At 39.1% G+C, this 12,723-nt stretch overlaps 1 protein-coding gene across 2 annotated transcripts in view; it reads left to right on the top strand.

Annotated features, from left to right (window-relative positions):
* Positions 1 to 12,723, top strand: part of LOC103479751 (guanine nucleotide exchange factor VAV3-like) — a 64,268-nt gene that overhangs the window by 24,318 nt on the left and 27,227 nt on the right. For both annotated transcript variants that reach the window (XM_008434379.2, XM_008434380.2), the window contains exons 12-17: positions 338 to 424; positions 1,561 to 1,646; positions 1,833 to 1,965; positions 5,800 to 5,909; positions 11,927 to 12,028; positions 12,333 to 12,424. In XM_008434379.2, coding sequence (XP_008432601.1) covers positions 338 to 424; positions 1,561 to 1,646; positions 1,833 to 1,965; positions 5,800 to 5,909; positions 11,927 to 12,028; positions 12,333 to 12,424 — 610 coding nt within the window. The remainder of the gene's footprint in view (positions 1 to 337; positions 425 to 1,560; positions 1,647 to 1,832; positions 1,966 to 5,799; positions 5,910 to 11,926; positions 12,029 to 12,332; positions 12,425 to 12,723) is intronic.

Raw genomic sequence — 12,723 nt, 5'->3', positions numbered from 1 at the left:
TTCATTAAAAAGGTTCAATAAGCTTTACATTTAGTGTGCAAAGAAAACTTCATTTGCTCCACACTAGTCCTGAGATTATCTCCAGTTGCTTCGGCAGCTAATCTGGAGGCTTTGCAACCTACATACAGGACACCTTTAATCATGAAAAAAAAATTATTAGTTTGAATTTCAAGTAATGAAAAGCAGTCAGAGTATTACACTAATTAAACCATTTTTAATACAGAAATGTCAGCTCCTGAAATGTATGTCCATGCAATGATTGCCAGTTTAGTTGACACTTGTCACTTTGCATGACATTAATCCAGTTTTATGTTCATTTTGTCTGTTTCGTATTTAGGACCTTGCTCAGTATGTCAATGAAGTGAAGAGAGATAACGAGACTCTGAGGGAGATCGACCAGTACCAGAGATCTATCGAAAACCTGGTAAATAAAAAATAAAAAAATCTCTTCCTGGAACTATAACCAGCTGTTTGTGTAGGATGCGTTAAGATTTTTTTATATTAAGCAAAAGGAAGTAAATGATGCAAACTCCAATTCCTTCGTTACTGTTTAGAAACAGGAGGCCCAGATGTATTTTGAGATTTTAGCTGTTTTTTTTTTCCTTTGTACCCTTCTTAACATCTGACAAACACCAGTAGCTAAAAAATATGTATATTTTCTCACCACTGTAAACCTTTCCAAAGTGGTCAGCTGTCTAAAAGTTTTGGAATTTGATGATTTCAGTGAAACCACTCTGGAAATGCAGGTTTACATGTTCTTGAACAAAAGTATTTTATTGTTTTTTTATTCTTCTTCTGTACTAGCTAAGCTTGGTATTAGCAGATTAAGCTTTTTTTATTCTTTCTTTAATTAGTGCCCTGAATTTTTTTAATTCAAGTAATTACTAAAATCTCTGATCAGTGCACCTCTTGGAATAATCATAACACACTGTCTTATCATCAGTAACAAAAGCAACTCCTTTTAAGCAGCTCAAACTTTAAAGGACATTTTTCTGAAAATTGCGCAATGGCTAGTAAAAAATGCATGGTATTTGATCCTCGTTACACAGAAAATAACCTAATTGGGTATTTATGTGGAGGTTCTGAGTCAGGAATCGAAAAGCATTTAAAATTGGACCTTCAGATGCAGACACACTCGCACAGTGATGCAATAATATATAGCTCATGCATAATTAGGGCATAAAATAACCTTTAGGCCACAAAAAAACATCAAACTCTTCATTGCTTTTTTCATACAATACACCAAAAAAATACCTGGGATGTAAGATCTGGTTTCAGCAACAAGGCATTTCAAACCATGTAACATCATATAGTAATCAATTCTGAAACAAGCAGTAAACATGACAAAATCATCAAGCAGATATTCATCGAAAAAAGCCAACTCTGAACAGGTGGGTTTCTGTTTTCTAGTAACTAAAATACAGGACATAGACAGCAATGTGCTACAGGTTGTCTGATTGAGGTAGTTGTGCAGTTGAGTAACAACAATATCCTCATTTATGTGTCAAAGCATATTTTGAAAATACACCAGTGCTTAGCTCCTGTGTGTTTCGCCTGCAGAATCAGCCACTTGTCACTTTTGGTCGACCAAAAGGCGACGGAGAGGTGCGCTTGGTCTCCAATGTTGACAAGAGGAAACAGGACAGGTTGGTATGCTTCAGGATCACTGCCCTTAAGAGAAAAATAAATCTTTAGACGGTAGAATTACTTGCTGAAAGCTGGATGAGTTAAATTAGTCCAAGGATCAAGCTTATTTTGACTAAAATGCCAAGTAAATCTTAATGGTAGAGAATAAAGACAAATAAATAAAATAACATGCTCTTGTTTTATAGGCACATATTTTTATTCGATGTGGCAGCCATTGTTTGCAAGAGAAGGGGAGACAACTATGAGATGAAGGACATACTGGATCTTAACTTCTTCAAAGTTACCAACAATCCCACATCTGACAGAGAAGGCAAAAAGGTCAGTTTACTCATGCTCAGAAGCATAGTAGCTGTTGAGAATGCAAACTCTGCGTCCATGTTCCTCTTTTCCACATCAGACTCCTAAATTAAACTCTGTTCTCATTGTTCATCGCATGAAAAAAAAAAAAAAAACGGATCTGACTGCAGATTGCAGAGTTCCAGCTGAAACTCCGAAGGTTGCTCACTGGCAGCAGTGGATCCGGGGTCCACAGAGAACTTCATCCGTCGCTGCAGTGAATAAAAAACTTAGAAATGATGCTTGAACTGCTCGTGCAATTTTCTCGATATCAGTCTTGTACTTGTGGAGTAACTTATCATTCTGAAAGATACGATTTTGCACGTCCTCACCAGAGGAGAAGTGTCTTAAAATCACCTAATTTATGCTGAAAAGCGGTTACATGTGCACACAGGTCACACGCTGCAACCTTGCGTTCAGGTTATTCAAATGCAAAGTAATGTCAGTAAGGAAAGCTGTGCCACTGTGTTTGTGAGTTGTTGTTTTTTTACAGTACAGTGACACCCAGAATGCTGTCCTCCAAAAACGCTGGAACTTCAGACTGCAGTGCAAAACCCCACAGACTCCTCAAACGGACCTCTGTGTGCATTTGTGCATCTTCATGCATAGCGCCCACCTCAACCCAAAATGTTGTAGCCCTGTGACTGAATGAATGATTTGTTGCTTGGTTTTTTCATTTGTCCAATCCATAACTTTGACTGAAGTTCAGTGCCTTGACGCAGAGACAAATGAAATATGCATTAAAATGAATCTATATTTGTCCTGCATCTCACTTAAAGCCCAGTTTTATGGACTGTACTTCTAATAGCTTTCCTATTGGCAGATTTTCCCCAACTGAGTGCTGGATCTCTGCAGGTCTTCCAGATTTACCATGGGCCTCCTGGCTGCTTTTCTTATTGATGCTCTCCTTGCACGGCTTGTTAGTTTAGATCAGTGGTCTCAAACTGCATTCCTTGTGGGTCAGAGTCCTGCAACTTTTAGACGTGTTCCTTGAATTGCATGGTGAAACTTTCTCACTAGCATGTCAAGCTCTGCAGAGCCTTGCTGATGAGCTAGTATTGGTGCCAGGTGTGCAGAAGCAGAGAGACACGTCTCCTTGAGGAACACAGTTTGAGATCCCGCTTTGAGATGGACAACAGCAAACCTTCATACTCTTTCCATTTTAAAACGATGAGACCCACAAAGGTTTAAAAATTGTTTTATATCCCCACCCCACTTTATAATTCTCCACAATTGTATCTTTATCTTTATCTTCTCAAACACTTTAGATATGAATGAGAAATTGAAGGACAATAGAACAATAAAGGGGACTGAATTATTTGAATATTATTTGAATAATATATTTTTATTAGTTCCCTTCCGCTTCAGAGTTACGCGCTGCTTTGTGCTGTTCTGTAAGTAAAATCTCAACAATATAGACAAAAGTTTGACATGATATTGTGACAAAATGTGAAATAGTTGAAGGAATTGCAAGGCTCTGGTTCGTGTGTGTGTATTTTGTTTTTACCAAATGTTTGGCAGGCAGCATTGTTGTGTCAGAGACTTGCTGATGTTGTGTTGATGGATTCCCACAGATGGTGTCTTCTCACTCTGGTGCTGATTGCTAACATGAAAGCGACAGCTCGCCAAAATACGATGTGGTTTTCATAAAAGGGAGCCTATTATCATAATCATTTACTCTATTAAGCCATTGTGAGATGTGTGTGTTGGGGTGGTGTTAGTCCAGCACAGTGACTGGTATTTAACATCTCATTGCCTAAACGTGCTTTTTGGTGGTTTTGTCTCTTTTTGGGTTTTTTGCCGGTAAATTAAATATGAATTTAGTTTCTAGACCCTTTCCAACCTTGAGCTGTGTGTGTTATACCTTTCCTGTTAGTTGCACAAAGCAACACAACACCACCTCTGGAGATGTTTGGGCTTAATTTTAACCTGTGCCTGGAACCACCACGCACTGCAGGACCGAGATGCTAATATCAGGTGATGAATGTGTGTACTCTTCCAAGGCTGCTTAACTCTATACATCATTTTCTGCTAAATAAAACTTCAACCTTTGAATGCGGCGCTACTGAACAGCACCCACACAGTCATCAGTGATTTAAGACCCAGCAGAGCTCTAAAAGACTTGGGGCTCCGCAGGTCAGCCTAATCACTGTCGGGGAAACTCAGCTTCTTTTCTCATTACTGTATATGACACAACCGGCGGAAGCAGATTGTTGGCGAGAGCAAGGGACCTTAATTTAGAAATGGATCAATCTTAACGTGCTACTTTGGAGCTACTTAGTGGTCAACAGGTTAAAGAAATAATTTCTTACCTGAAAATTAAGAAATGTTTTAGTCTTCCTTACGGTTTCTCAGTAACTGTGTGACCCCTGCTAGATGGGGTCTAAATCTTTGGCGGGGATTAAGTTTTTAGAGGTAATACTTATGAATTTATAAATGTAAAAGGAAGTTGTTTCCTCTAAAGGTGCGTTTTTACAGCCTGAACCTTTCAGTGCTCTCCAGGCTGAACTCTGGTTAAACTCATATTGCAGTAGCAGCTCTGTTGATGTTGAAAGAATTCAGCTGCCAACATATTTTCCTTGATCTGTGCAGCCGGTGACCTCACTGGCACTAAAACCAGGGAGGATTGCTGACAGCATTATGTCAGAGAGCTGCAACTTATTCACCCGCCATACTTACCTTGTCATTATTAGGACTGGATAACCGGCAGGGTTTCAACTTAAAGGCTGGCTTACAGTGATTCACTTTTTTTTTTTTTAGATAAATATATATGTTTTTATGGACTGCACAGTGGCGCAGTTGGTAGAGCTGTTACCTTGCAGCAAGAAGGTTCTGGGTTCGATTCCCTGCCCCGGTCTTTCTGCATGGAGTTTGCATGTTCTCCCTGTGCATGCATGGGTTTTCTCCGGGTACTCCGGTTTCCTCCCACAGTCCAAAAACATGACTGTCAGGTTAATTGGTCTCTCCAAATTGTCCCTAGGTGTGAGAGTGTGTGTGCCTGGTTGTTTGTTCTCTGTGTCTCTGTGTTGCCCTGCGACAGACTGGTGACCTGTCCAGGGTGACCCCGCCTCTCGCCTGGAACGTTAGCTGGAGATGGGCACCAGCAACCCTCCCGACCCCACTGAGGGACAAGGGTGTTAGAAAATGGATGGATATATGTTTTTATGCTATTAATTATTTAAGTGACTCAACTCTATTCATCTCTAGAACCAAGAGAAATGTCTGTTGCACTATATTTTATTTAGGGGTAACAGAGACTTTAGTCATATATACAATAGAATATTAACATTTTTATTTGTAAAATGATTTAAAAACCTTTTCCTTCCACCAACTTGATTATGTGCGATATCGTACTAGTCTTACATGAAATAAAATTGCAGTTTATGGCTGTAATGTCAGAAATTGTAAAAATGTTTTACTTAAGGTTTATGAACACTGTGTGTGTCTGTATGTACTTTGAAAGGCCATTTGTATGGTTGCTAAGAGACATCTGTCAGGATGAGCATTTTAAGGTAAACCAGGGACAGTTGACACCCTTTTTGCTTTTTCCATAACTGCACAAGAAATAATCGCATCAAAGAAATATTGAATACCTTTTAGAGGATGCATCACAAACTCCTTCTTTTTCTGGCTTTTGAAAAAGGTAAAAAAAAAACAAAAAACATAAGACCTATTAAAACACTACATCAACCTGCCCTGAAAATAAAACCTAACCCAATTTTTGAAATCCAAAATGAGGTCATTGTAATTATTCTGACTCATACGTATGTGGTGTCGGAAAATTTCATTTCCATTTTGTGTTCTCGATGTCTACAGTGGTGCTACGGCTTCTTCGTGACTCACCAGCAGGGACATATGGGCTTCGAGCTTTTCTTTAAGACCAAAGAGCTGAAGAAGAAGTGGTTGGATCAGTTTGAAATGGCAATGTAAGTACGCAGCGGCAAAAACTCCCCAGTCGTGAACGGTAACGGTTTGCTTGACACAGGTCACTGTATGTATGTATGCATAGAGCTTATTTACTTTTGTTTGCAACTGTGTTGTTTCAAAGTGGAGAGAGCTGTTGACTTTCTCATGTGTGCTGTTTGATCAGGTCTTAGTCGTAATCAAGCACACACGGCTGACAAAAAGTACAAAAACACACACATACACACTCTTACACAGCTATGTGTTGATATAAAGTGAGCTGCAGAGCTACAGTAAACTCCCTGTTCTGTGATGATTCTGCAGTTCAGTGTTCTGCGGAGATAAACTGTTGTATTTGTGTTGTTCTGTAACATTTGGAGGAGTTTATCGGCAGATATCCTCTTTGTCTTCTTTTGTTGATTGGAAAATGCTATTTCGGTTTGAGATTGCCTCGTCGGACTGGAACGTCGTGTTTCGACACTCTCCCTTCATAAACACTTGAAGCTTTGACCTTGCTGAATACATTAGAGCTTTGAAATTGCCACGATGTTCTGAAATGTTTTGCGGTAATGTAAATTGCACCCTCCCTGGACCACAAAACCCCCGATACTTGCCCAAAACATAATGTGCATTTCACAAACATTACAAAAATGATTTTTTTTCTTCTCTCTCTAGGCCCCAAACTGTGTTTTCTACTGGGTTTTAGTCAGAAATAAGCTATGCGTGCTTCTGTGCATTGGGTAATGACACCAGAAGGTCCAATTCTGGAAGTGAAAATTGTGCCATCTGAAGAAGATGTGAGCTCATGATGGAAGACTCACTTAGGGGAGCACTCAGCTGGTCTCTGGATTGTGCCTTAGCGCTGAAAACATATTTGTTTATTTTTGTCATGCATGTTGCTCCTTCTATACTTCAGCTCGTGCAGAACTGCAATTATCTGCACTCAATTACGCTCTTCATTGCGCTAAGGACTATATTTGCTCTATGAAGACATTCACTCACACTGAAACAATATGTGCTTTTTTTTCTTTCGATAGAGATGCAATAGTTATTCTTCTTTTGGCCAAAGCCAATTTTAAATGACTATGTGTTACGTAAATATAATAAAACAAATTAACGTAACAACTACTGAGTATAAGAAGAAAAAAATGTACTGAAGGTCCCTTGAGCTACAGTGCAGTTAGAAAAAGTATTTGCCTTTGTTACAAATAAATGCTTAAAGTTATAGAACAAGTGTTAAAATCAGACATAACACAATCCTAATAAATACAAAATCCATAATTTATAAAGGGAAAAAAAAAATCTTTCCAGGACCAGCTTTGTTCATTGATGGATATTATCGACCTCTAAACGTGTTAAACGGTTGTGGCATCCTCTGCACCATCATTTAATTTTACCTGGCTCAGGAGAAGTTTTGTCCTGCGGAATTGTCTTAATTTAGCCAGATTAATGCGTCGTCTTTGAGCATGATCGATCTTTCGTAGATCGTGCCACAGTATTGCAACTGGATTTAAGCCCGGACTTCGACTAGACCACACAGAAACCATCATTTTGTTATTTTGAGTCAAAACGTGTACACCTTCTGAAGTTCAGGCCCTGGGTGTGTGGTCTGCCAACAGACTATTTTCCCAAAAGTCTTAAATCAGTCATCAGTATGTTCTTTTGGAAAATGTGAGACGGGATCTTGTGTTCTTTTTGAGCATTGTTCCATTGATGACATTCTTGCTGTCTGTCTTTTATTGTCGAATCAAATGAAGCATGAACTGAAACATTTCCATTTCACAAAGGGCTAAGTGGGTTTGTATATCTGTTTTCTCTTATTAAACAAGATCGTCAGTTGAAAACTGCTGTGATGCTGACGTTTTTGATAACCTGAAACATTTAAGTTTGACAGAAAAACATAAACTCCGTAAGGGGCAGGGCTGTAAAAACGAGATAAACACCAGCCTTCAGAAACCTCAGGCAATAACAGAGTGGTCTCTGAGTTAATTAGTTTCTTAGGAAAACAGACAACTCAAAGACCAAAAATTCTCTTGTTCCAGGGGGACATAAAACATCATCTTACCCACTCAAGACTTCACTGCTTTTGAAAATAAATTGCTTACTTTTAGAGTATGATTTTTGAAGCAAACCTGCAACTCTTTCCATCTGACTGTTCAGGTATTAGATTGTTGAACTGAAAGTTTTTTTTTTGTTTGTTTGTTTGGTTCATTTGGTCCTTGCTACTGACTGGATACCAGCAGCAGGTCCTGAGTTTGTTCCTAACAGTGGGAGAAATAGATGTGAGTGCAGATTGTTTGTCAGGTTGTTTTTAAAGTGAAGTTTCTGAAGTTACTGAACTTATTTTTAATGAAAATTATACTCTAAGCATCTTCAGACACTAGGTTTTAAAATGTCAGCAGGGGTGGATCTACTGGGGTGGCATTTGCCACCCCAAATGAGAACCTTGCCACCCCTGTTGCCACCCCAAATAGTTATGGGAAATCGAACATTAAGCACATTAATCTCTTTTTTCCGACAACATTGAATGCAACACGACGCAACCTGACACCTACTGCTGAGTAGCGCGAAGTGCGAGAGAAGGACAGAGCTCGAGGCAGCAGCATTGATGGATATATTACTGGACTGGACATTACCTGACTTATCGTGCGCCACACATGCACCATTGCTGTCCATTGAATCAACATTATGGGTGGTCAGAAAATACCACAGTCACACAAAGAATCTCAACAGTGGACGCAATATTTAGCGGTTAATTCAACCCTATGAATTGGATAACAAGGGCTTCAGATTTAACAGGTGAGCAAAAAGTTTTAACTTAAAGAAAACATTGAACAAGTGAGCAGTGGGTCAGTTATACTAGCCTAACTGTTGCTAACCTTCTATTGACTTTGATAACCTTAACAGGTGCTGCGCAGTTCGGTGTGTTTTGGTTACGTTAGCACTAAATCAGGTCACATCAGTAGAGCGGCTGTTTAAATCAGCTAATCAACCACAGCGGTAGTCGGGCGAAAACCTATTAATAATGACAATATAGACATCAAACCTGACGGAATAATGTAACAGACTGAATGTTATGTTTTGGTGTTTTTGCTTCTTTTTTGTGTGGGAAATTTTTWGTTTTTTGGTGTTGATTCCCCTGATCGGTAATCTCTGCTCTATCTGCTCGGTGAGCTGTTGTCTGCCGGTTGCCATGGCAACGGGTCCGCGTAAAGCACAGGTGTCAAACTCCAGTCCTCAGGGGCCGCTATCCTGCAGTTTTTCTATGTGCCACAGGTAAAAAAACACTGGATGAAATGGCTTAATTGCCTCCTCCTTGTGTAGATAAGTTCTCCAGCGCCTTGCCAATGACCTAATTATTCTATCCAGGTGTGGTGCAGCAGAGGCACATCTAAAAGTTGCAGGACACCGGCCCTTGAGGACTGGAGTTTGACACCCCTGGCGTAAAGCCAACACACACAGCGAGAAAAGCCAGGATAGAAGTGGTGTTTGGTTCTTCACCTGTTTATCAGCTTAATTGTACCTTTATTGTGGCGCACTGTCTGCAGCCGCTGCAATTCCTAAAAGTTAAACAACGACAAAAAACTGAACTAATCATCAAACTATGGCTCCTACAGCATATTTAAAATAAAACGACTGACCAATATAAGATAMATTTGATCCTTCTTGCATCTTGACAGAACTAACAGAAACAAAATACAAATGATGGCGCTACAAATATTTTTGTGACAGATTTCTGCTCGTCCTGCATTGGGTTAAAATGGTTTTCTGGACATAACTCAATGAATCACATAGTGACTAATAGGCACTGTCCAATCCAGTAATGCATATCAATAAGCAGGAGTATGAAAGACATAAAAATAATTARCTATACTATATTAAGAAATTATATTTAATCCTCAGTGCTACATGAATGCAAGTTTAAACATTTTGCAACAAGTAAAATCAAGTAAATTAAGTCCAATGTTAGGTCTGTGTAAGCTAAACATGAGAGCGAGACGGCTCATATATATACAGGGGTGGAAGTAAGGGGGTACGGCAGGGTACTGCGTACCCCTAAAAGATTTAGCAGGGGTACGCAGTACCTGCAGGAGAGGGGAGCGGCTGTAAAACATCAATGGGTTCACTGTGCAGCCGTGAGTTCACCCACTAATCAGCCGTGACTGATTAGTTTTTCAAGAACAATCTAAAGCACAACTTAATCAGTTAATAAATAACTTTTTTCCCCATTTCATATTGTTTCTGAACTGTTCGTGCTTTGCTAGAGCAGCAGGGCGACATGTCGATCGTGGATGGTTTTGAGTCAAACTCGGCATTAGGTGACAGACTGAACGCCGCCAGGACGCTGAGACCAGGACATCCTCCTCTGGCTCACTTAAAACGTTCGTAACTTTATTAAAGAACAACAACAACAAAGTCAACAAAACGTGTTCAAATTAGTGACACAACAAAAATAATAATAAAATAATTATTGTTTCAACAAGGTGTTGTGCAATTCTGTGCGTTTCGGTTCCATTACCAAAATAACGAGCAGAGCAGGAGTTTAAAATTAACTAATCAACCACCTCTGTGTTCATGAGAGGTTTATTAATAATCGCAAAATAAGTATCAAACCTGCAAACCTAATACTGTAACAGACTAAATGTTATATTTTTAACGTAATCTCTGGTCGGTTTGTGGAGCGCAGGAGGTTGCCATGACAGAGAGAGAGAGTAAAAGGGTGCGAGTGGTTTAGAGTTGATCACCTGTTCGGGTTGTTTTACCTTTGCTTACCTTTGACCTTTACAGCCGCTGTAATTTCTGAACGTTCAATAAACGACAAACTTGGACTAATTAACTCGTTCTTTGAGTACAAGTCATTTATAACAAACATCAAACACAGTAAATATGTTTCATTAAGTATTTAACAAACAAATGGCTTCTACTGCGATAATTATGTGGAATTAAATTATCTAATAGAATAGTTTAGTGCAGTCGGGCTCAGAGTCTGAGAGACTTTTCCTTTATCAAACTATTGTTTTATTTTTTGCCTCTTATTTAGTGGAAATATTGATGTTGATGAGATTTTCTCCCAAATAATAACCTTTTTCAACCTTTATAGCTCCACTGTTGACAATGAGGCTCTAACATTCACAAATGACAGTGAAATAAAATCCAGTACAACATCTGGTTTGAGGTGATTCCTCTGGAACCTGTTGGAGGAAAAATATTCCAACTTCAGAAGATGAGCTTTAACCTAACAGAGCTCTGTGGTTCCTCCTAGCAGCATGAGAGTCAGGGTGAGGAGGCGCCATGTTAGGAAGAGAAGTGGAAGCTGCAGGATCTTCAGAACAAACAGGTCATGATGCTGGGCTACTGATTATCCMTCTGCCTGGACACAGGATCAATAGAACCAGTTTAAAAGATAAATGCATGGTTATATGCCAGACATGGAAAACTAGGATCACTCCATGCCATGATGTTCARGATTTAGGTCTCATGGCATCTCAAGGTGTCAACATTGCAGCCAGTAGGTTGAGAGAAATACAGCTTTATTTTGTAGCAATTCAAGAGCTACAAGCTTTTATTGCTTCGCAAAAAAAAATCAGCACAGAAACTCCAAAGCACATAGAAGTAATATGTATGTATATTTATTTCTTTAGTACCCCCAAGAATTTAAAACTACTTTCACCCCTGTATATATATATATATATATATACACATGCACATACTGGCATATGCTGCCACCCCTGAAAATATCCCTGCCACCCTCTTGCCACCCAATATTTTCCTCGATCCGCCCGTGAATGTCAGCTGAGAAAGTTGCAGCCTGGTTGAGATCTAATCTCAGATATCAGTGGTGAAATTAAATATGAAAGACTAACAAGTGTCAGATTTTTCTTCCGTCAGACAAGAACTTCATCAAATTCTTCAATTTATTTACACAAAATAATTTTATATTTGTCAGTTTTGCTGATTTTTCATCTGCGGGTATTCTTTTTGCGACACCTGCTCATATATAATTTATGACACACTTTTTTTGTTTTATTTTTGCTCTTAGCTCAAATATCCGACCAGAAAAGGCTAACCACAACTCCCACCAGTTCAAGATGCACACATTTGAAAGAATCACTTCCTGTAGTTACTGTCACCTTTTGCTCAGGTAAGATTTAGAGAACATTAAGACTAAGAGTAATCTGAAAATAATTGTGCATTCCTGATGAAGAGATTTTAGGACGTGCAGAAACTTCAAGTTCTCTGCTGGAAAACCATGGTTTAATTCTGTTACACCTAATGACATTTTAAAACTTTTAACTTGCTGAAGTCCAAATGAAGTACATACTGTCATGTTAGCTGTTTCTGTTTCCTGTGTCATTTCATTTATTTTGACAGTGGGGCAGAAGCCAGAAATCTTTAAATGTCACTTGCTTTGTTTATTCTTTTCTTTTTTTTTTAACTGTCTGCAGGGGCATCTTTAACCAAGGCTATCGGTGTCAAAAATGTGGCCTGGGGGCTCATAAAGAGTGTTTGGGTCGACTGGAAGCCTGTGGGAGAACAGGTGAGACTTTACACTAAATTAGCCAATTATTTGTTTAATTACCACCCAGCCTTTAGATATAAGCGAGTTGAGCAAGTATCTATTTTCTTGTAGCCATTTTCTGATTTATGAATGTCTGCACATATCTGTCATTATATGACCATGTAATCTATAGAGCAGAGTTATGCTTTTTAGAGCAAAATGTTTTGAGAACTTTATTGCAGTTCCATCCATCCATCCATCCATCCATCCATCCATCCATCCATCCATCCATCCATCCATCCATCCATCCATCCATCCATCCATCCATCCATCCATCC

This window comes from Poecilia reticulata, linkage group LG17 (genome assembly GCF_000633615.1).
Source record: "Poecilia reticulata strain Guanapo linkage group LG17, Guppy_female_1.0+MT, whole genome shotgun sequence".
Taxonomy (NCBI): Eukaryota; Metazoa; Chordata; class Actinopteri; order Cyprinodontiformes; family Poeciliidae; genus Poecilia; species Poecilia reticulata.
This window is presented reverse-complemented; position numbering and strand designations above follow the sequence as displayed.